This window comes from Bufo gargarizans, chromosome 3 (genome assembly GCF_014858855.1).
Source record: "Bufo gargarizans isolate SCDJY-AF-19 chromosome 3, ASM1485885v1, whole genome shotgun sequence".
Lineage (NCBI taxonomy): Eukaryota > Metazoa > Chordata > Amphibia > Anura > Bufonidae > Bufo > Bufo gargarizans.
The window spans coordinates 28,734,228-28,759,776 of NC_058082.1; the positions used below are offsets into that span (position 1 = coordinate 28,734,228).

General features: G+C 47.2%; 1 protein-coding gene across 1 annotated transcript in view; it reads right to left on the bottom strand.

Moving 5' to 3' along the window:
• The window catches only part of PANX1 (pannexin 1), a 31,682-nt gene extending 15,104 nt beyond the window's left edge, over positions 1-16,578 (bottom strand). The window contains exon 1 of the mRNA XM_044285299.1: positions 16,303-16,578. Coding sequence (XP_044141234.1) covers positions 16,303-16,483 — 181 coding nt within the window. The 5' untranslated portion in view covers positions 16,484-16,578. The remainder of the gene's footprint in view (positions 1-16,302) is intronic.
• Between the last annotated feature and the right edge of the window lie 8,971 nt (positions 16,579-25,549).

Consider the following 25,549-nt stretch of genomic DNA (forward strand, 5'->3'; position numbering starts at 1 on the left):
GGGCTCTGGGTGGTCCAGTCAAGATCTTCCACACCAAACTCCCCGAACCATGACTCAATGGACCTTGCTTTGTGCACTGGGGCTCAGTCATGCTGGAACAAAACAAAAAAAAAAAAAAAAAAAACAACAACAACATCGTCTGCCAAACTGTTCCCACAAAGTTTCAGGATGCAATTTTCCACAATGTTCTTAATTCTTCAGAATAACTGATTTTCCTTCACCGAAACCTGATCCAACCCCTGAAGAACTCCCCAAAGCCTCCTCCACCAGACTTTACATCTGGCACCATGCAGTCAGGCAGGCAACGTTCTCCTGGCATTCACCAAACCAAGACTCGCCCATCAGACATCACTCCCCAGAAGAGGTCTCCACTGCTCCACCGTCTAGTGTCAGCATGCTCTACACCACTCCATCCGACACTTGGCATTGTGCTTGGTGATGTAAGACTTGCCTGCAGATGCTCAGCTATGGAAACCTATGCCATGAAGCTCCCGGCAGAGCAAAGTTTTTGTGCTGATGTTAATACCAGAGGAGGTCTGGACTCTGCAGTTACAGAGTCAGCAGAGCGTTGGATGACCTTCATGCCCTATGCTCCTCCAGCACTTGAAGACCCTGCTCTGTAACTTTATGTGGTCTCCACTTCTTGGCCGAGTTGCTGTGAAGCAATACATGTAATACGGACTTCAGCTGATGGTGGAATATCTAAGAGGAAAAAACTTTCACGAACTGGCTTGATGCAGCGGTGGCACCCTATGACAGGACCAGGCTGGTATTCAGTGAGCTCTTCAGAACGAGCCATTCATGCCTATAAGACAATGTTTTGCAATGTGACCGGGCGGATGGAGAATAATTATTAATACTGATGAGAATGGAGAACACAGAACGGCTTTGTATTTTATAAGCTCGTATCAGGCAGAGGCCAAGAAAACGGCCCTCGTTTACAGGGGTACGACTGACCGCACAAGGGAGGATTGTGCTGTTCGTATGACTGCGGCACAAGTCATAGATTACCACGTTATATAGTCAACCCATCGGGATCTACATTATGTCAGAGAAGTGGAGAGACCTGAACAGCGAGTTCTACCAACAGCTATAAATGAGGCTGCAGAGAACTCAGAGGATTTACTAAAGGTGTGATTAATATGGACATATGCGCTCATTCAGGTGGCACAGGTTGGCAGCATGTCCTATATAAATGGGTGGCACATAAGGGTAAGATTTTTTCATCACAGATAAAATGAGTGGCTGGTTGATCAACACTGGAAAGACCGGACGTGTGGCGATCAGCAGATTACAAAGACCGGACGTGTGGCGATCAGAAGAAGCCTGCGCCTCTACATAACTTCGGAAATCCACTGCCAGCTATAAGGCTCATTAAGACCGGCGTCTAAAATGCTGGTCTTAATAACTGTGCCCCTAAGTGTCTAATTGGTAGGGGTCCGACCACTGGGGCCCGAAACTGATCATGAAAACATGGGGCCCGTGTTCTCGGTCTGCATGGAGCAGCGCATGTATGCTACCACAGACAGGGTACAGGCGTCGGCTATCGATTGTTTTATTAATCAAGTATTCTATCGATTAATCCAACAATTAATCAAGAACTCTAAAAGGAAAAAAACAATTAAAAGAATGTTTTCCTTTATAAAAACTCCCCCCCCCGCCCGTGCCATCATCAGTCCTCAGTGCCATCAGCTCCCCCAGTGCCATCAGTTCTCTGTACCATCACCCCCATGCCATTAGTCCTCTGTGCCATCAGCCCCCCATGCCATTAGCCCTGTGCCATCAGCCCCCCATGCCATTAGTCCTCTGTGCCATCAGCCCCCCCAGTTCCATCAGTCCTCTGTGCCATCAGCCCCCCCAGTTCCATCAGTTCTCTGTGCCATCACTCCCTCATGCAGTCAGTCCTCCGTGCCCTCAGCTTCCCTATTGTTACCATCTAAGCTCCTAGCCATCAGTCCCTAGCGCCAGTTTAATACTTACCTCCCCTGTAGGGGCGCCGCCGACACTCCACAGATCTTCCAGCCTCTTCTTTGCGCGCTGCACTGTTCTCCTGACGTCACACAGCGTCAGGTCATAGTGCGCTCTTACGTGCACTATGTCCTGACAATGTCCCATGGCCGGTGGGTGACCTCGGAGTAGGGCTGAAACGATTCATCGATTTAATCAAGGCCAGAAAATCCATGATGCAGTTTTTCTGCATCAAGTATTTGTTTAAATCACATGACCACCTCCTGTCGGCACCGCGCTGCAGGACCTTGCGTTCACACATCGTCAGCGCGTTGCTGGCGCTGTGTGCGACATCAGTTCCCCAGTGCATGCTGGGGATGAAGACACGTCTCCTGTGGACCCCATGTGTAGGCGCAGCGGGGGGGGGGGCTAATGGTGGCACCTGTGATTTGTCATGTATAAAGTTATTGGCGGGGCAAGGGGGCAACTGTGATTTGGCACATGGAGGGGCTGATCTGATGGCACTGGGGGACATGGATGGCATAGGAGGCACTAGGGAAGCGGGGCATCATGGCAATCTGGATGGCATGGAGAAGCTGATGGCAGTGCCATCATGGGGGCACAATTTTATAAAGCAATACGTTATTTTAAGAAGTTTTTTTCTTATAAGATTATTTTTTACGATTAATTGAGTAATCGATAGAACACTTGATTACTTAAATAATCGTTTACTGCAGCCCTACCTCGGAGTGCGAGTAACAGCAAGCGCTTCACTCACGCTCCGAGGTCACTTGACAAACGAATCCTCGATGCAAAAAATTAGCATCAAGGATTTTTTTTGTATCAAGTTACTCGAGTAATCTTTGCAGCCCTACAGCCGACACACAGAGTTATATATTTAGCAGCAACATGCATGCATGCGCAACGTCCGCTCCATTCAAAGAGGGGAGTACAGACCCCCACCGGTCAGACACTTATTGCCTATGCTGTGAATAGGGGAGAGGAGTTTGTAACAGGACAACCCTTTAATTACAGGTGATCTCCTCTTTAATATCCAAGGTTTTGCCCTCATTTACATGGGGCAATTATCTAAAAGCTCATAGCTCTATTCTCTTCACGTACGCGGTATTGACTAAGCGTAGGATGATGGGAGGAGTGCTCCTGCTCCCCGGCTCGTCTCCAGGGGGATCCATTTATTGTACAAACAGAAGAATATCCCTGGGACAGAAGCTGCGCTCTGGTGTCAGCAGGGGATTTACAAGCCGGCGCTACTACTGGCATTACCAACAGGCGTGGCTGAACGCAGCCGTATTTGTCTGGCTGAGGCTGGCATTGATGCCAGAAAGCTGTCGGATCCCATTATAGTCAATGGTGATCTCTCGGTGATCGGCGGTATCCGGCTATGCCAGATACGCCATCTCCTGTAGTCGACTCCTCTGCCGGAACAGACCACCAGACTGTAGCCTATAACCTAATGGCTGGTGGGGAAAAAAAAGCGGGAAAATTAACATGGAAAATGGAAAAAATTATAATAATAATAAAAAAATAAAACATTTTCTGATCCTCATCAACTGCACTAGTCTATGTAGTGCTGAATATAATGATGATATTTAACGGGACACAGCATCGATTAATATTTCATGAAGTTATGATCCAGACAGAAGGCGACGGTAGTATTCCTGGCAGACGGCGAGCCCGACAGGATGAACAGAATGTGACTGACACCACTGCACCGCGTCTTCTTTGTGACTACCCGCCGTTTGCTGCTTTCATAATGAGCCTCTGTCTAATAAAGAAGCCGACAATCACAAGTAGATAATTATCGCAATGTTTAATGAGGAACATTTGGATTTAGCAGTAGGGAGCAGACTGGTTCGGACATTCAGCGTCCGGAGCGAGGCACAAAAAGATATAGTCTGCTGCCGGGGGGGCGAAGACATTACCTGTGCACTAACCAGTAAGGAGACGCCAGCAGACGTGATGTGAAGTCTCGAACAGATCATTCTTAAAGGAGACTTCCATCCATAAGCATCATGGGACAGATATAGTTGTAATGTCCACTCAGCGTCCCTACAATGCCTGCCGTAAATGAAGATGATGGCCGGTTGATAGTCCCCTCTTCCTATTGAGAGCACGAAGTCGCTTTCAGACACTTCTGGTATTGGCAAGCTTTCTTGAGACGTATTGAAATCCTTAAAATCCAACAACCCGCCCCCCAACATCCGCTGTCAGAGGCGAAATGGGACACCCCAATACACACTTGATGGCCGTCCAGTCCTGCCGAAAATTAGCCAGTTCGTTTGACCGCCACCTTGTCATCAAGATCTACGGACTGGAAAACACCTTTGAGACTAGCCGTGGTCACACCCTCAGTATGCCTCCCTGCCTAGTGGCCTCACTGAGGCACCGTACTCTACTGGTCTTGCATGTGCGCTGCCACCGCTTTCATCTCTATGGGACCGGTGGAAATATTTGAGTGCTCTGCCCCGCTACCTCCCACAGGAACTTTCTGCTCACTCTTCCCAAATGTGTTTTAGTAAATGATTCTATTCCCCATAAAATAAAAATCTGCTCCAGAATTGTTCTTGGAACGTTATCTGGTGCTGTTCCTCTATTATCCCTCTTGGAAATGTATGACTAAATTTACAACTGGGTGTTACCATTCCACTGTTCATAGTCTAATACCAGTGACCGAGCGTGGACAGTGCCAGTGATGGATTGCAGGGTGGTCGTAAACCATGGAAACGAGCCGTGTATAATGTAATGGAAAAATGAATCCAGCCAGCAAAGGAAGCAATATGGACAATCACAATACAATAGTAAGTGCCTTGTATTGACTTCCTCTACATTATAAATACCAATTTACTGAAGTGAGACAACCCCTTTAAGGAATACGGGTATTATAAGGAGAGTTTACGGAGCCTTTTTTTAAAAAACTACAATTTTGGGTGCACAGCTGCCCTGCATCCATGTGTCTCCATGGGTAACAGACTACAAACAAATGCTCTGCGTAGTCTGATCCTGCATCAGTGTGTAAACTCCTTCAACCTGACAAGCTAGAAAGAATGAGGACTTTCCTTAAAGGACATCTGTCAGCGGTTTTGTACCTATGATACTGGCTGACCTGTTACATGTGCGCTTGACAGCTGAAGGCATCTGTGTTGGTCCTATGTTTATATGTGCCCGCATCGCTGAGAAAAATGATGTTTTATTATATGCCAAGGAGCCTCTAGGAGCAACGGGGGCGTTACCATTACACCTAGAGTCTCTGCAACTGCGGAGCACTCTGCACTTTGATTGACAGGGCCGGCCGGGCGTGATGACATTTAAACTGCCTGGTTCTATCAAAGTGCAGAGGGAGCGGCAGTTGCAGAGAGCTGAGCCTCTAGGTACAAATCAGCGGACTTTAAAGGGGGTTTTGCCATCACAGACAATGGGGGCATATCGCTAGAGGTTGGACCCGCACCTACAAGGAGAACAGAGCGGCGAAAGTAGTGGAGGGCACACTGCACATGCACAGCTGCACTCCATTAATTTCTATGGGGCCGCTGAAAATAGCCGAGTCAGCCAGCTGGCTTGGCAATTTCCGTCGGCTCCATAGAAATGAATGGGAGCGAGTCTGCGCATGCGCGGTGCACTCCCATTCACTTGTATGGGAGCAGCGCTTGGCGGTGGCCGGACTTTTTGGTCAAAAGCTAAATCTGCAGAGGCAGAAAGATTAAAAAGGTGATAATGTTTTACAATTGTGCTGAGACTAGACCAGGTAGCTGCTTTGCAGATTAAAGCTAATGAAAACACCAGCTTTTTCTGCCCAAGAGGCCGTAGCCCTGATATTTTATACCCTCTGGACAGGGTATGTTCTGAATGGAGTAGCAGCACTCTATGGTGGATCTAATCCATTGAGCTATTGAGGACTTGGAAAGCTTCCTTCCTTTGTTTCTTCCTCCGAACTGAACTAAAAGGTTGTCGTCTTTTCCGAATACTTTAGAAGCTTCTAAATATTGTAAGATGGTGTTCCTTACATCAAGGAGATGCATTTTATCTTCTACCTAATCTTCTGGAGAGCTGGTAACTGATGGTAACACAATTTCCTTGTCTTGGTAAAAATCTGACACCACTTTAGGGAGGGATCCTGGATCTAGCCTTAACACTATTCAGTGCTCAAAAATCTTAAGATATGGTTCTCTACAGGAGAGGGCCTGAATTTCACTTAAACGTCTGGCTGAAGTGATGGCTATCAGGAAGGCAGTCTTGAACAGGTGTTTTATAGAGATTTCAGCTAAGGGAAAGAAGGAAGATCTAGTTAATCCTTCTAATACTATGTTGAGATTCCATTGAGGAATTCTAGATCTCAAGGTCGGCTTTAATCTCAAAGCTCCTCAGATGAGTCTCCTTATCCCACCTGTGTTCTGCAAGACTTGTGTCGTAAAAAGCACTAAGAGCTGGTATCTGGACCTTAAGTGTGCTAGGTCTTAAGCTAACTTCTAGTCTGTTCTGTTAAAAAAAAATCATCAAGTATTTATTTATTTTTATTGGAGAAGAGATGTCCGGATGTTCTTCTCCTAGCCAACTGCAGAATCTCTTCCAGATCTTGAGATAAATAGCGGAATTGACTTTTTTCTACTTGCTTTAAGAGTACGAATTACTCTGTCTGAAAGGCCCTGTCTCCTGAGAGATTCGTTCTCAGGATCCAGTCAGCTAGATTGTAGATCTTTGGATTTTGGTGCTTTATTGGTCCCTGAGAGAGGAGACCCTCCTGTAAGGGTATTTTCCATGGTTCTTCCAGTGCCATTCTTTTCAGAACCGAGAACCAGCTTCTTTTCGGCCAGTGAGGAGATATTAGGATCATTGTTGTTGGTTCCCTCTGAATTTTCTGTATCACATGGGGAATCAGTGGGAAGGGTGGAAAAGAGTAGACAAGGCCCCATCTCCAGCTTATTGACAGGGCGTCTACTGCGAATAGTCGGTCCCTGGGGTCTAGCGAATAGAATCTGCAGACCCGAGTATTTTTTCTGGATGCGAACAGGTCTATCTCTGGAACACCCCACCTGGATGCGATTTCCTGAAAAAAAAATTCTGATTTAGGGACCATTCTCCTGGATGTAAGGATTGTCGGCTTAGGAAATCCACTTCTAGATTCTCTGACCCTTTTAGATGGATCAATCGATGTTAAGGAGAGAACATTTTCTTCTACCAGAGAAAATATTATTTTTTGCTACCTCTGCTAGAGGGCTGGATCTTGTGCCGCCCTGATGTTTTAGGTATGCCACCGTTGTGATATTGTCTGAAAGAACTTTCAGATGTCTGCCCTTTAGTAGATAGAAACCTTCTGTTACGGCCATAAGGACTGCGTACAGCTCTCCGAAATTTGAAGACCTGTTTATTATGATGACTGACACTGGAGAAGTTTTTCTTCTTTTTTCCCCACCAGTTCAAGTCTATTTTGACCACCGATGGAATGCTGATTATTCTGTCTAGTGAGGACTTCTTTTTGTTCAAGTTTTTTTAGGATCAAATTCTGGATGGTTCTGGTATGTGCCTGGCTCATGGGACTGAGTTTATCCAAGAAGTTAGGGTACCTAGTAGACTCATTTGCTTGCCGAATGGAGCATCTGCGAGAGTTCTAAAACGTTGTCACTTTGTTTTTTAGGGATTTTATCTTGACCTGAGGTAGATACGTCCTCTGGGATACAGAACCTAACACTACACCCAGGAATCTTATTTTTGTGGACAGGGTGAGTGTAGATTTTTTCAGGTTTATCAACCAGCCCAGATTTGAAAGGGTGTTCATAAAATCTCTTGTTACCTTGGAGGTTTCTTCTTTTGAGTCTCCAATTATTAGACAGTCGTCCAAGTATGGGACGATATTTGCTCCCTTCCTTCTTTGGAACGCCACTATTTCTGCTACCAGCTTGGTGAATGTCCTTGGGGCTGAAGAAATGCTGAATGGAAGCGCCACATACGGAAAGTGGTGGAGGTAACCCTTGGGATCTTTTACTGCAAAACTAATGTTTTTGTTGATGGGGAATACTTCAGATTTTTTTTGCTTTTAGACCCCCAAACATCTCATACTGTACTGTACGTGGTTTAGGAGTATGATACCCATAGTGGATCTTATGGCTTTGATTCATTCTTCCATCTCATCTGAGGAGAAGAAGTATTTTTTATCATCCTCCACAATTTCTCCCTCAGACAAGAGATCCTCTTGAAAAACTGGTCTGGAGGAAGAGGCATCCTCGTCAATGTCATCTGGCTCAGAGGCGGATTGAACGGACAGTCTGGGTTTTTTAGGATTTGGACCAGCTGCTCTTAGTGACGCCATGGAAGATCTGATCTCTTCTTGAATAAAAGATTTCATCTCAGAAAAGATAGATGGCTGCTCTTCTTTTACGATGTCTGAAATGCAGACTTTACATAATTTATTTTTGTAGTCATCAGGCAGTCTCTTGGCACAAGTAGCGCACTTTAGAGGTCTTGCTCTAGATTCTCTTGCTCCATAAGGAACAGAGAAGAGCAACCAAGTATCATACATTGGGTCAAGAAAAGAAAAAATGACACAAATGCAAAAATCATACTCCCCACATAGGGGAACTCACAGGAGGTGCAGCTTCCAGGTTGCATGAGCGCCCTGCTTTCAAATACCGGCATCTGACGTCATCCTTGTGCGCCTTGCATGGTGCGCTATAGCTTACCCTTCCTCTGCTTCTGATATGTGAAGCCGGAGGTGCGCGTCACAAGCATTGCGCGCGTCCCACGTGACCCAGGTCTCACGAGCGTACCCTGTAGAAGCAGGATAGCAATCTGGATGGAACTCAGGCTCCAGCAAGAACCAGAGCGAGTGTCCCATGATCTAAGTTATCCGAGGTCTGCTTCCTACATAGTAGTGGAAGGAAGACCCACACATGGATGGAGCGCAGGTCCCAGCTTAAGTTGGAGTGAGCGTCCATGTTGCTCCCGCTGCCAAGCCTTAGCTACTGCCGCGGGAAGGTAGCGGGAGATCTTCACCTCCCGACAGGAAGGACTCTTTCTGCATGCTTACCCCATAGGGGCAGGAAAAACGCAGAGGGAGGAGGGGTGGTGGGCAATTTAAACTCTCTGTATATTCCTGCCACTTCTAGCCATCATGGTGCCGCTGTTATTTAGAAAAACTGCGCCTGCGCTGTCCCGTTCAGTATTCAGCGCAGGCGCAGTGAGAAAGCCGGCTGTCGGCGAATGTCCTTCCCTCACTGCACCAAATCCTGAACAGAATGGCGCAGGCGCGAGATTTCCACGGCAGACAGGAGACCAACGCTGGCCTGGCCCTGTCAATCAAGTGTAGAAGGGTGTGGAAAGAGGTAAGGGAACAGAGTCCCTAGGAGCAGGTGCAATGCCCCCCCCCCCCTCCGCTCCTAAAGACTCATTTGCATATTATAAAAGTTAGCTTTTTTAAATAACGGCGGCACATAGTGACCTGGGACTAATATAGTTATGTCACTGTCGCTAATGTCAGCCAGGTTAATACCCATTTTTCTGATGACAGAAACCCTTTAACCCCTTAAGGACTCAGCCCTATTTCACCTTAAGGATTTGGCCATTGTTTGCAAATCTGACATGTGTCACTTTAAGTGGTGATAACTTTAAAATGCTTTGACTTATCCAGGCCATTCTGAGATTGCTTTTTCGTCACATATTGTACTTCATGACACTGGTAAAATGAAGTAAAAAAAAAAAATCTATTTTTATTTATTAAAAAATGCCAAATTTACCAAACAATTTGTAAAAAAAAATGGCAAATTTCCAAGTTTCTATTTCTCTACATTTATAATACATAGTAATACCTCCAAAAATAGTTATTACTTTACATTACCCATATGTCTACTTCATGTTTGGATCATTTTGGGAATTATATTTTATTTTTGGGGATGTTACAAGGCTTAGAAGTAGCAGATTTTCAAAAACCCACTTTTTAGGGACCAGTTCAGGTCTGAAGTCACTTTGCGAGACTTACATAATAGAAACCACACAAAAATTACCCCATTCTAGAAACTACACCCCTCAAGGTATTCAAAACTGATTTTACAAACGTCGTTAACCCTTTAGGTGTTCCACAAGAATTTATGGAAAATAGATACAATTTCAAAATTTCACTTTTTTGGCAGATTTTCCATTTTTATAATTTTTTTCCAGTTACAAAGCAAGGGTTAACAGCCAAACAAAACTCATTATTTATGGCCCTGATTCTGTAGTTTACAGAAACACCCCATATGTGGTCGTAAACCGCTGTACGGGCACACGGCAGGGCGCAGAAGGAAAGGAATGCCATACGGTTTTTTGGAAGGCAGGTTTTGCTGAACTGGTTTTTTTACACCATGTCCCATATGAAGCCCCCCTGATGCACCCCTAGAGTAGAAACTCCAAAAAAGTGACCCCATTTTAGAAACTACGGGATAAGGTGGCAGTTTTGTTGGTACTAGTTTAGGGTACATATGATTTTTGGTTGCTCTATATTACACTTTTTGTAAGGCAAGGTAACAAGAAATAGCTGTTTTGGCACCGTTTTTATTTATTTTTTTATTTACAACATTCATCTGACAGGTTAGATCATGTGATACTTTTATAGAGCAGGTTGTCACGGACGCGGCGATACCTAATATGTATACTTTATTTTATTTATGTAAGTTTTACACAACGATTTCTTTTTTGAAATAAAAAAAAAATATCATGTTTTAGTGTTTCCATAGTCTGAGCGCCATAATTTTTTCAGTTTTTGGGCGATTACTTTGGGTAGGGTATGATTTTTGCGGGATCAGATGACTGTTTTATTGGCACCATTTTGGGGCGCATATGACTTTTTGATCGCTTGCTATTACACGCCGGCATCCTGTCACAATTAACCCCCGCCGCAATCGCGATTTAAACTTAGGGCGTACCGGTACGTCCTGAGTCCTTAAGGGGTTAAAGGGAACCTGTCACCGGGATTTTGTGTATAGAGCTGAGGACATGGGTTGCTAGATCGCCGCTAGGACATCCGCAATACCCAGTCCCCATAGCTCTGTGTGCTTTTATTGTGTAAAAAAAAAAAACGATTTGATACATATGCAAATTAACCTGAGATGAGTCCTGTATGTGAGATCAGTCAGGGACAGGACTCATCTCAGCTTAATTTGCATATGTATCAAATAGGGTTTTTTACACAATAAAAGCACACAGAGCTATGGGGACTGGGTATTGCGGATGTGCTAGCGGCGATCTAGCTGCCCATGTCCTCAGCTCTATACCCCAAATCCCGGTGACAGGTTCCCTTTAAGTGCTTAAGCAGATATTACAGTATCTAATGCAGCAGATCTGACACCATGAGTAATGTAATACACTGCGGTAAGTATCAGAGTATCAGCCATGTAGCACCCTCGGTGTCTCTTACAGGCATAACACAGGGCGTCGTGCCAGGAGTGCGCTTTGGATAGTTCCTGGCAGAAAAACTTGGCACTTCTCATTAGTTACAAGCAAAACCGCATCCAACCACTGCAATGAGATCATCAACCAGCCACCAACATCTGCACGAGCGGCTGAGAGACTGAGGAAGGAGCATCTCCATCACATTCCGCTCTACCCAAGACCTGCAGCGCCCACATAGATACCCACTGCTTGCCCGTACGTTAGCCTCAGCCACAACCGTATGGTCAGTTCACAGAATGACTTCACTGGTGGCAGTCAGAAAATTGCATGTAAGCTGATCGGAGTCCGATGCCCGCCAGTCATATGCTGATGAACTATCCTAAGGATATTCCATCTACTCCTGGAAAACCTCTTTATGGGCACTGGGTGCTGTGGCAGCCGCTCCGCGAGACCGGACCCTTAGGACTCTTGCACACGAATATTGTGTGCCCGTGGCCATATTGTGGCCCGCATACGGCGGGTCCGCAATACACGGGCACTGGCCCGTGTGCACTCTGCATCACGGGCACCAATCAGGCCAGGACGGGTGCGCGGGGAGGCACCAATCAGGCCAGGTGCGCTTAGGGTTCGGCCCCCTTGACTCTTCAGCCGCGTGGCTCCAATGAAGTAATTTATATTTGGCACATGCGGGGATCAAGGCAGCAGCTAATAATACACATGGGGGTATGGTTAGATGGTTGATCACCTACTGTATAGGCAGGGTGGCACTTTAGGGGCATGGTTAGATGGTTGATCATCTACTGTATAGGCAGGGTGGCACTTTAGGGGCATGAAAGCTACTGACAGGTTGCATTTAGGAAGCTCATGAGCAATAAAAAAGAAACATCGGTGCAAAGGTGTCCGCAGCCTTAAAACCTCTTAGACACGATGACTCAACTTAAGCCAGGGTCATTCGGTGCCAGGGCATAATCGCATCAGGGCGCACAGGCTTTCAGTAGCCCCTTTGTTGCCTTCCGCTTCCCTCTGCCCATCCCTGAGGTTGGCACAAGATCGGCAGAGACACAGGCGCGGGGGCACACCTACCTGTATGTCATGATTTATCACAGGTCTAATTTTAGTACTGGGTGAGACGGCTTAGTGATGCCACCCACTGGTTACACGGGTACCAATTATAGGAGATGAAACGCCACGGCCGATTACATAACCAAGAATGGGGAAGAACCGGAGGGGGCGTCACCACAGCTGGCAATTAACGTCTAATTATTTCTAATCTGTCAACCTGCAGAGCAAAATCAGGTTATGTAACAGAAAGGTGTACAGAATGTCTGCTTCAGTTTCTCACCGTTTTCAAGATCTCAGCTGCCTGTCAGTGAAGGGAAACATCCCCGTTTACATCCACAGGCTGAAAACCCCTATAGACCTAACAACAAGGGAGATCTGCTACCATGTATCCAGTCTAGACGATCCTCTGAGGGCCAGCCTGTAGCACACAAGTCTTTCCTGTCCTGATGGTTTGCTACAATGTATCAGCCTGGAAGAGCCCTCACAGGACTACAGGGGACACAAATAGACCAGCTTCTGGATTTAAAAGGGGTTCTCCAGGGTATAGGTCATTAATATCAGGTCGGTGGAGGTCCGACACCCGGTAGGTACCCCTGTTTTGGGTAGGAGCTGGTGCCGGAAGCTATAGAGCGGATGAAGCTGGGAGGAGAAAGGCTCCATTCCTACCCCAATAGGGGCCATGACAATAGCCTTCTCGGCAGGTCAAGCCTCCAGTGGCTGCTGCTAGCAGTTTGTCGGCCGGGGTCCCGGGTGTCGGACCCCCACCATCTGATATGGGTGAGAATAGGCCATCAATATCTAAGCCCTGGAGAACCCCTTTAATCCAGAAGCTGATCTATGTATATCCCCCTTTAGTCCTGTGAGAGCTTGCCGAGAACTTGGACTGCGGGCTGATACGTTTACCTGCACTGATACATTGTAGCAAACTATCAGCACAGGGGAGACGTGCTTCAGGTGTACTTAGCTCCCAGTGCCGATACTGATCATCAGAGCGTACCCCTTTCATTGCAGCGACATTCACATGCAGATGGGTTATTCAAAAAACAGCGCCACCCTTGTCCTCAGGTTGTATGCAGTACTGCAGCGTCGGGCCAGCACTCTTGCGCGGCAGCACGATATCAAAGGGCAGGCATGACCTCTACGCAGAGCGTGCAGCTACTATGTGGCCCTTGGGGAAAGGGGGACCACATCCTGGCAGATCGATAAGAGCGGACCAGGTAAGTACGCGCCGGCAGGGTTGGTTAAGCGTGTGCAGAGCAGCACAGCCATCAAGTAAAAAGCGCACACCGCGCAGGAGAAGTTTTAATACGGACGCCTATGGGTGGTGGAAACCTCGGACGTGAAAAGATCCTAACAGATACAACGAGAAAACTGCTGGCGGCTCCTGACTTCTGTACAGGTCATGAAGCTCCTATCACTTCCTGCGTCCCGGCGGTCGGGGCTCTCGTCAGTTTCACTTCAGTGTTTTGGATTTGGTGCCTAAAGAGAACTAAGAAGATGTCTCCATGTCTGTTCCCTCCACAAGTTACAGGGGCCCCAAAACCAGACAAACCCCCCGTACAAGTGTGAAAGGGAACGTCTGACACCGCGCACACACGGCAGGAGTCAGACCGCCCCGACCCCGCCAGTAGGGTGTATACCGCCATAAACCAGGGTGCCTACCTGACAATGCTCCCTTACAGTACAAGAATACCACCATAAACCAGGGTACCTACCTGACAATACTCCCATACAGTACAAGAATATTGCCATAAACCAGAGTACCTACCTGACAATACCCCCATACAGTACAAGAATACCACCATAAACCAGGGTACCTACCTGACAATACCCCCATACAGTACAAGAATACCACCATAAACCAGGGTACCTACCTGACAATACCCCCATACAGTACAAGAATACCACCATAAACCAGGGTACCTACCTGACAATACCCCCATACAGTACAAGAATACCGCCATAAACCAGAGTACCTACCTGACAATGCTCCCTTACAGTACAAGAATACCACCATAAACCAGGGTACCTACCTGACAATACCCCCATACAGTACAAGAATACCACCATAAACCAGGGTACCTACCTGACAATACCCCCATACAGTACAAGAATACCACCATAAACCAGGGTACCTACCTGACAATACCCCCATACAGTACAAGAATACCACCATAAACCAGGGTACCTACCTGACAATACCCCCATACAGTACAAGAAGACCCCCATAAACCAGGGTACCTACCTGACAATACCCCCATACAGTACAAGAAGACCCCCAAAAACCAGGGTACCTACCTGACAATACCCCCATACAGTACAAGAAGACCCCCATAAACCAGGGTACCTACCTGACAATACTCCCATACAGTACAAGAATACCGCCATAAACCAGAGTACCTACCTGACAATGCTCCCATACAGTACAAGAAGACCCCCATAAACCAGGGTACCTACCTGACAATACGCCCATACAGTACAAGAAGACCCCCAAAAACCAGGGTACCTACCTGACAATACCCCCATACAGTACAAGAAGACCCCCATAAACCAGGGTACCTACCTGACAATACTCCCATACAGTACAAGAATACCGCCATAAACCAGGGTACCTACCTGACAATACTCCCATACAGTACAAGAATACCGCCATAAACCAGGGTACCTACCTGACAATACTCCCATACAGTACAAGAATACCGCCATAAACCAGGGTACCTACCTGACCATACTCCCATACAGTACAAGTACCTACCTGACAATGCTCCCTTACAGTACAAGAATACCACCATAAACCAGGGTACCTACCTGACAATACCCCCATACAGTACAAGAATACCACCATAAACCAGGGTACCTACCTGACAATACCCCCATACAGTACAAGAATACCACCATAAACCAGGGTACCTACCTGACAATACCCCCATACAGTACAAGAATACCACCATAAACCAGAGTACCTACCTGACAATGCTCCCATACAGTACAAGAAGACCCCCATAAACCAGGGTACCTACCTGACAATACCCCCATACAGTACAAGAAGACCCCCAAAAACCAGGGTACCTACCTGACAATACCCCCATACAGTACAAGAAGACCCCCATAAACCAGGGTACCTACCTGACAATACTCCCATACAGTACAAGAATACCGCCATAAACCAGAGTACCTACCTGACAATGCTCCCATACAGTACAAGAAGACCCCCATAAACCAGGGTACCTACCTGACAATACCCCCATACAGTACAAGAAGACCCCCAAAAACCAGGGTACCTACCTGACAATACCCCCATACAGTACAAGAAGACCCCCATAAACCAGGGTACCTACCTGACAATACTCCCATACAGTACAAGAATACCGCCATAAACCAGGGTACCTACCTGACAATACTCCCATACAGTACAAGAATACCGCCATAAACCAGGGTACCTACCTGACAATAGCCCCATACAGTACAATACTGCCGCCATAAACCAGGGTACCTACCTGACAATATACTCCCATACAGTACATCTACCTACCTGACAATACTCCCATACATCCAGGTACAGTGACAACATGCAGCCACAAATAATGAAGCACCTAGTGGCAGTCACACTGGTATCACAGTCCAGGCTAGCAGTGCACAGGTTGTGTACCAGGATAACCCTGCCTGGCACTGGAATAACCCCCTGCCTGGCACTGGGATAACCCTGCCTGGCACTGGGATAACCCTGCCTGGCACTGGGATAACCCTGCCTGGCACTGGAATAACCCCCTGCCTGGCACTGGGATAACCATGGCACTGGGATAACCCCCTGGCTGGCACCGGGATAACCCCCTGCCCATTGTCTGCTGGCAGGTGGGCGCAGACGGGGCGGGGCCTCCACCTGGCTTTGTGTCTGGCACTGTGCCGGGCACCACTCACCCATGGTGATCTCCTGGGCGAAGGCCAGCGAGATGAGCAGCAGGGGCAGCCCCACGGCGATGCACGACACGATCTTGTCCACCGCCAGCTCCAGCCGCAGCCCCTTGTACTTGGCCTCGGACGCATCCTTCAGCAGGAAGTCGGAGAACACGTACTCGGTGGCGATGTGAGCGATGGCCATGTCTGCGGCCGGTGGCGGAGGGTCACCGGGGAGAATCACAGCCGACTCACCCGAGCCAGCCCCATACTGTGACCTCCGCGCGTCACCGAGCAGCTAAGTCTGCCGGGGGCGGGGCCTGGGGGCGGGTGTGAGGAGGGGCGGGGCCTAGTGCTGAGGTGAGCGCCATGTGATTCCCGCTCCTTGCTGCACAGTTTTATGGGATCTTAAAGGGGGTTTCCATCATCCCCACGGTACACAGGGTGAGGCACTGACCTCGCTTCATGGAGATTTGGTCAAATCTCTGCGGCTTTTATGATTTGTGGAGCAGCAGTGGGAAAGCCAGAACATGTCTGACGGCTGGAGTGTTGGCTGCACGGACCCTGCTATTAGTGTGCATCCTGTAATGTAGAAAATAATGCAGAAAACGTCCGATAATCCAGGACATTTACAATCTCCAAACCATTGACAAAGTCAGGGACATATAAAACCAACGGCGTCCACCGCCAGTGTGTCCAGTGACCGTCCACACGCGACCAGTGCCGCCCAGTCCCCCTTGTGCACACTCACAGTAGAAACCCTCTCAGTGCCGCTTCACAATGGTGCTGCCCCCTTACAAAAAGTGCCCCCTCCCTTATAAAACTTCTGCCCCCTTGTGCAACGCCCGCACGTGCAACTACGGTCCGTTTAAGATGTGATAAATGTAATTTTTCGTGACGCCAGTTGCATTTCAGCAACGAGGGACTAAGTCCCCCTATGTAGAAGGTGATGGTGCTACCCAGGTGTAGGAATGCCACAGTGGTGTAAGGGTTGCCTATAGTGTCCCCTTAGGTGCGGCTTTGCACTTGTCACGGTGCTCCTACCAGGCATCACCGGACGAAGCAGAGCAAATAGGGTGCATAGGTGGTGGATTTGCAGAATAAATTGAGTCCAGGCTTGTATTGAAGTAGTTAACAGCTTTACTTGACTAAACTTCATATAAGAGGAACAATCTTCCAGACTTTATCTTGGTTATCAGCAGGTTTTGGCCTAACTTTTGGCAGGCAAACACAACCATCTCTGCTACATCTGTACTCTCTCAGCTCTGCTATGCTGGCTGGATTAAATAGGAACTTTTCCCTTTGTAGGCTGACTCTGTCTTTGTCTTGATCTGTATCTTTGTCTCTGTTCAGGGACTCTTTACTCCTGGCTTCTGAGGCTCTTTACTCTTTTCTTGTTCCAGCAGAGCTGTTGGTGCTCTGCTGGCCTAGGCAGCGCTCGCCCAGAAGGGACGAGCTCCTTCCAGCACAACCTCCCTTGGAGAGGTGGTCCTCTACTCTGACCTTCACTAGCTAAACTCCTCCTCCCTAGAGAGGGCTGGAATAGACAAAAAAAGTTCCATTCCAGGGAAACTAGCTCTGCCAATGTTGCTGCCATCTGCTGGTGAACCAGGCACATTACATATAAATACAACAGTTGCATAGAAATTAATACACATTTTTGCAGGATCAGGAATAAATACACATGATGGCATTAGATCAACCATAAGACATAGTGATGGGGCAAAAAGAGTGGTAATGCCCCATAGACGGGTGTTACACTTGGTGTCCCCTTACAAAAGAGATGACCCTTAGTGACCCCTCACAATAGTGCTGCCCCCTTACAAAAATTCTTCCCACTTAGTGTCCACTTACAAAGGAGAAGACCCCTAGTGCCCCCTCACAATAGTGCTGCCCTCTTAGTGCCCCTCTTACAAAAAGTGCTGCCCCCTTATAAAAGTTCTGCCCCCTTGGTGCCCCTCTTACAAAACGTGCTGCCCCCTCAGTGCCACCCCTTCAAAAGAGCTTCCCCCCCCCCTTAGTGCCCCTTACAAAACTGCTGCCCCCTTATAAATGTTCTGCCCACTTGGTGCCCTCTTATAAAAGTGTTGCCCGCTTAGTTCCCCCTTACAAAACTGCTGCCCCCTTAGCACCCGCTTACAAAAGAGCTGACCCTTTCAAAAGTTCTACCCCCTTAGTGCCCCCTTAGAAAAAGAGCTGCCCCCCCTTACAAAATGGCTGCCCCCTTAGTGCTCCCCTTACAAGAGCTGCCCCCTTAATGTCCCCATGCTAGAGCTGCCCCTTAGTGCCTCCCTACAAAACTGTTGCCCCCTAGTGTTCCCCTTACAAGAGCTGCCCCCTTAATGCCCCTTACAAAACTGCTGCCCCCTTACAAATGTTCTGCCCACTTGGTGCCCTCTTACAAAAGTGTTGCCCCCTTACAAAGCAGCTGCCCCCTACAAAAGTTCTACCCCCTTACAGAACGGCTGCCCCCCTAGTGCTACCCTTACAAGAGCTGCCCCTTTACTGCCCATCTAACAAAACAGCTGCCCCTATAGTTTAAACAAAATAAAAAAAGCAGCACTCACCTATCCCCGCTCCCCCATCACCCCTGGCACAATGACATCACTTGATTGTGCCTGTAGCTGGGGAGCGCACAGGCGGATGGTGGAGCAAGCTGCTGACGGCTCCCAACTTCACCATCATCTCCAACTGTATCTGCATCCTCAGGATGCAGTTACGGTTGTAATTGGGACATACCCCAGCCGTACCGGGACCACAGGAGAGTCACCGAAACCTGGGACCAGTACTATACATAGATCAGCCATAACTTTGAGGGCGTGGAGTGTCGGGGTGGGGGGTTCCTGGATTTTCTGTGCTTCACTTGTACTTGCCGAGACACTGGTAATTCACTGTAAACTGCTGCGGTTTGGCCACCCGGCAGGTGAGGTGAATAACACACTGATTATCTGGTGACAATGGTGCCTGTCATGGGGTCTAATATATTTGGCAGTAGGTGAACAGTCCGTTCTTCAAGTTGATGTGGTGGAAGCAGGAAATATCGGCAAGACCAAGGATCTGAGCGGCATTGACAAGGACCAGATTGTGATGACCAGATGAGAGCATCTCCAAAATGGCTGGTCTTCTAGAGTGTTCCTGGTATGGAGTGGTTAGTTAGTACCTACCAAAAGTGATCTAAGAAAGGACAACCAGTGAACAATGGGTGTTCAGACCTCCTTGATGTGTGTGGGGAGTGATGGCTAACTGGTCTCGTCTGATCCAGAAGATCTGGGGCACAAGTTGCTGAGAACATTCCTGCTGGCCATGACAGAAAAAAGTCAGGACACATAGGACATTGCAGCTTAGTCAGAGCATCCATGTCTACTGCCAAGAACACCTACAATGGGCACATGAGCATCAGAACTGGTCCATGGAGCAGTGGATGAAGGTGTCCTGGTGTCTGATGAGTCATGTTTTCTGTTACATCATGTGGACGACGGGTGCGTGTGCATTACGTAACTGGGGAAGAGATGGCACCAGGATGCACTATGGGTAGAAGCCAGGCCAGCGGAGGCAATCTGATGCTCTGGGCAATGTTCTGCTGAGAACTTTTGGGTCTTGACATTCATGTGGATGTGACACGTACCACCTACCTAACCATTGTACAGGCAAGTTCTGTCCTCCCCCTCATAGCAGCGGTGCCACCTAATGGCAGTGCCCTCTTTCAGCAGGATAACGGCCCGGGCCACAATGCAAAACTTGCATGAGGAACACAACAAAGAGTTCAAGGTGGTGACGTAATATTTTCCAGATCTCAATCTGATCGTCATCTGTGGGATGCGGTGGAAAAACAAGTCCGATCCATGGAGGCCACACTTTGCAGCTTACGGGATTTAAAGAATCTGCTGCTACGTCTTGGTGCCATAGGTACATAGCCACCTTATGGGGAGCAAGAGCCTCGTGTTTGACCTCTGAGTGGTGCTCAGCTGAGTGTCCACCATCGTGAGGGCGGGAGGTCGTATAACGTTGCAAAGCTCTTACTCTTCAGTATTAGGCTCCCTGCACACCACCATATCCGTTTTGCAGTTCCCAAAATACAGTTGTGCTGTCTGCATTTTATTTGCGGACCCATCATTTTTTAAAGGGTCCGTGGTCCATAGCGTATCTTTTTGCAGAACGCACATACGGATACAGATGATCCGTGTGCTTTCTACATCCGTATGTCCGTTCCGCATAAAGATAGAAAATGTCCTATACTTGTCTGCAAAATGTGGACCACTGACCCATTAAAGTCATTAGGTCCCCAAAAAATGCGGATGCAACACGGACCACATGCGTATTTTGTGGATCCACGATTCACGGCATGGGGCCTCAAGAATTTCAAGATTTGTGATTGCTGTCAGTGAATGAGAACACAACCATTTCCACCACCCAGCCCTTGTCCCATATGCTTCAACTTACTGCATGTCCCAAAAATGCCTGTTCTGTGTGTCACACCCGCAGCGCTGTTTGGGTCCAGGCCTGCTGACCTCACATCGAGGGGCCAGGCGCTTCTCAGGTTCATCCGCACCATCAGCAATGACATTCTGCTTCAGGGCGATGTTTTTTTGTAATGCCCCAGAAGCCAGGGATTGAGAGGGGGGTGTGCTGTGTTACCAGGGCATGCTGGTAACTGTAGTGTTTGCACAATGCTGATCCTATCAGCACGCCCCACCAGGTGATACATAAAACGTTTCTGAAGAAAGCAGTGGAGGCTTCGAAATGGCGTGAAAACCGTAAGAATATGCTTGTAAAGTAGACTTTTTGGGGAAATTGGGTATTCCCTTTCAGGGGCGTATTATGCCGCGATTCTGTGTGATGAGTCCATGACCAAACTAACCTGTAAAAAGGAGCAGCCATTAAAGGGGTTGTCCAGGATTTCAATATCGAGGGCCTATACTCAGGATTGGTCACCAGTATAGAATCGGTGGGGGTCCAACTCCCAGCACCTCCGTTGATCACCTGGTGCTCCTCCTCACAGCATACCAAGCACAGCGCCGTACATTGTATTGTGGCCATGCTTGGTATTGCAGCAAAGGAACATTCACTCAAATAGGATGAACGTGATGTCACTGGCCATGGCGCTGTGACATCATGGCGCTCACTGGGCCACAACAGCCTCTTTATACGGCCATTCGGCACGGTTGCCAAAAGTCGGACCCCCACCGATCAGATATTGACCATCAATATTCTACTCCAAGAACGAAAAAACCATGGGGTGCAGACACCCGGTACCTGGGCGCAAGGTGGACGCAGCACGTCCTTTCCATGTCGCCATATCCTATGGGAAACTGTACCAAACAGGAGGGTTGTCGCTTGTCTCTGAGACGGATGATGCGGCTGTCAGATATGCCTTACTCACTGCATTGATTTTTAAATAGCCCGATTAATGGAGATGAGGTAACAGAGAGATGAGGACATCATGAGGCAGCTGCTTCCATTTCTCGGCAGCTTTCATCCAGATACTCGTCAGGTTGTGTTACGCCATCCAAGAAGTAAAAAAGACTTGTGGTAAGTGGACTGACGCCCTTAAAGGGCTTCTGTCACCCCACAAAAGTCTTTTTTTTTTTTTTGATTGACAGGGCCAGCCGTGATCTCCTCCTCCGGCCGGCCCTGTCAATATTTTAAAAATCGCGCGCCTCTGTTCATTCGGCGCAGGCGCTCTGAGATGAGGAGGGTCGTCTCCTCAGAACTCCATCAGAGCGCCTGCGCCGAATGAACAGAGGCGCGCGATTTTTGAAATACTGACAGGGCCGGCTGGAGGAGGAGATCACGGCTGGCCCTGTCAATCAACACGGCGAGGGGGCGTTTTTTTGCGGCAGCTACCAGCAAGTAGACGCCCTACTTGCTGGTAGAGACCGGATTTACATATTATAAAACTTCGTTTTCTAAAGAAACGGCCGCATGAAAGTAAGTGACAAGATTATATTCTCCTATATCGCGCTATAAGGAATGTAACTAGCCAAAAAAAAAAAAAGGACTTTGGTGGGGTGACAGAAGCCCTTTAAAGGTGAACGACCCAAAAAATCTATAATACAAAAAGTTCTGTAATACTTCTCTGCTGATATACCATCGTATATATTTACAGGCCCAAAGCCTGAGGCTGCACCACTGAGAGATTCTGATGACAACACGTCGTGTTTCCGAATACAAGTCACCTAGTAACACCCTCCAGATTGTCTGGGAGTTTTCCACTATATCTTTGTCTCCTGCAAATTCTGCTGGCAGCCACCACTAGGGGAAGCGGGCAGCATCTTTATTTAGAACTTCAGTTAGAGCTGTAGAACTGTGGATGCAGTGAGCTTGGCAGCTTCAACCTGGCAGCTCAGAGGACGTGTCCTTTCTGCGGCACAACTCTCCCGGTAACTGCCACAGCTTCTAACAGAACATATGGCTACTGACAGTTGAAGATTTAAACTGAGCGCATTCGACCAGCTCAGTGAGACGGACAAAACATAGGGAAAAGAACAAACAGCAGGTGGCGCTGTACAGATACATGTTATTGAATAGCTTGCTGGGTATACTAAATGTTTAATGACATGCAATTACAAAAGTATTCAGATCCTGGTGCCGGTTTGAAAAATGTAGAAAATGGTTTGCGACACAACCCCTTTAATATTGCCCCCAGACCCCACATACACATAGCACTCACCTTGCCTGTCACAGACAATGTCCTGATGCCAGAGTCTAGGGACAGGATCAGAACATTGTCTGCAGAGGAGAGCGGTTTCTATGGTAGGAGGGGAAGTAAAAGTTCTGAACAATGTGTCACCCTTCCAGGAACGCGGGAAGTCTCTCCAAGTATGTGACACCCGCTCCGTGCGTCCACCGGAAGGGTCAGGACTGGAGAGGACGTCTAATATTACTGTACTAAAGTTTTGGGGGGTTTCCAGTCTTGATTGTAGGGGATTAGAAAAATGTTGTGAAAGGCTGAACTTCCTAAACACTTCCAAGTATCAGACGGTCTGGGAGGGGGGGGGGGGGGGCTCATCTGTCCGTCACCAGCTCCATTGGGTCACGGCCAGGTTTCACTTTTACGATGCAAATATTTTTTCATTTGTTCTCATGCTATTATCTATTTATCTATCTGTCTATTATCTATCTGTCTATCTGTCTATTATCTATCTGTCTATCTATCTATTATCTATCTGTCTATCTGTCTATTATCTATCTGTCTATCTATCTATTATCTATCTGTCTATCTGTCTATTATCTATCTGTCTATTATCTATCTGTCTATCTATCTATTATCTATCTGTCTATTATCTATCTGTCTATTATCTATCTGTCTATCTATCTATTATCTATCTGTCTATCTATCTATTATCTATCTGTCTATTATCTATCTGTCTATTATCTATCTATCTATCTATCTATGTATTATCTATCTGTCTGTCTACAATACTAAAGCACGGGGGGCACACCAATAATCATTAGAGCAGAGTGCTGGCCTGGTACATATATATATATAACATGAATACAACCAGACAAAGAAATACCATACAATGGCCGCACATCAAAAAAATGAAAAATGTATTGAAATATCAAAGTTTAAAAACAACAACATGTACATGGGGCAGACCCCCAGGATGGTTCAATAAAGAGTATGACAATAATTATACAAGTGTGTGGTAGTGTCCCACAGGGAGAGCAATGCACAACCGGGTAAACCGTAAAATCCCTACAGCAAATATATCCCTTAGGCCCCATGCACACGGCCGTTGTTCACGGCCGTGTGCGGGCCGTGGAACCGCGGCCTGGATCCCTTCCTGTGAGCTGGAGCGCACGGCGTCACTGGTTGCTATGACGCCGTGCGCTCCCTGCTGCCGCCGCAATACAGTACTACACTGGTATGATCTATACCAGTGTATTACTGTACTGTGCCGGCAGCAGGGGGCGCACGGCGTCATAGCAACCAGTGACGCCGTGCGCTCCAGCTCACAGGAAGGGATCCAGGCCGCGGTTCCACGGCCCGCACACGGCCGTGAACAACGGCCGTGTGCATGGGGCCTTAGTCCTGTGATGGAGACATGATCACGGTGGTAACACACAAAGCATACAAAACCCATCCAGGAGGAGTGCACTCAAGCCTAACGCGTATCGCTGGTTCCTAGACCAGCTTCCTCAGAGGTCCATGTACATTGTAATCCTAGGATCTCGTCCTATATAGTCAATGTCATTAAATATTTAATTAAATAAATGTAAATCAGATGTGGTCATACCTGTTAAAAAAGCTAACATTGGGTGAGGGAGCCGATGAGTGTCACCTGGATGTGTCCCGGTGCATGGTCCGCAGGCGCCAGCGAAGCCGGCGTGTTGACAACGCAGGTGCGCATGCGCAAGATGGCTCCCGGAACAGACACCAGCTCCACGATGCGCTCCAACCAACGGAAGCGCAGTGAGGCGTCTGACGTCATATCCGCGAGCCACATCGCAAATACATCCCAGTGGAGCGCAAAGCGCAAATGAGGAAAAACGCAGCAAGATATTGATACAGAAAACATATATGATATTAAACATGATTAAAACCATGATTGCTTTTATGCCATACTAAGTATGTGTGTCTACATGATAAAAGAACAATTTATAAAATTTAGTGCATTTACAGATCTACCTCCAATTACATGGGTGCCCCAGTATAATACATAGTAGATATATAGTAGTGCAGTAACAATAATACATTTGGAGGTATCATGTGACCCCGAACATCCACTTCATATCTAACAACGGTGTAGTTCATAAAGACCTAATTCATAAATTATAGATTATAAAAATACATCGAATCAGATGCATAATGAAAGGGAAATGTCACAATTCATATCCATAATATCCATATTATACTAAAATGCGGAATCAGTGCTAATTCATAAGTCCTAAAAATTATATCTCGTCACATGCATAATTAAGGGGAAGGATCACAATTCAAATCCATAATGTCCATTGACATATTACAATCCACTACAGTGCTTATATAGATGCAATAAACCATACTAAAAAATATATATATCCATCTGTCTATTATCTATCTTCTATTATCTATCTATCTTCTATTATCTATCTGTCTATTATCTATCTATTATCTATCTATCTATCAACTACCTATCTGTCTATTATCTATCTTCTATTATCTATCTATCTATCAACTACCTATCTGTCTATTATCTATCTTCTATTATCTATCTATCTATCAACTACCTATCTGTCTATTATCTATCTTCTATTATCTATCTATCTATCAACTACCTATCTATCT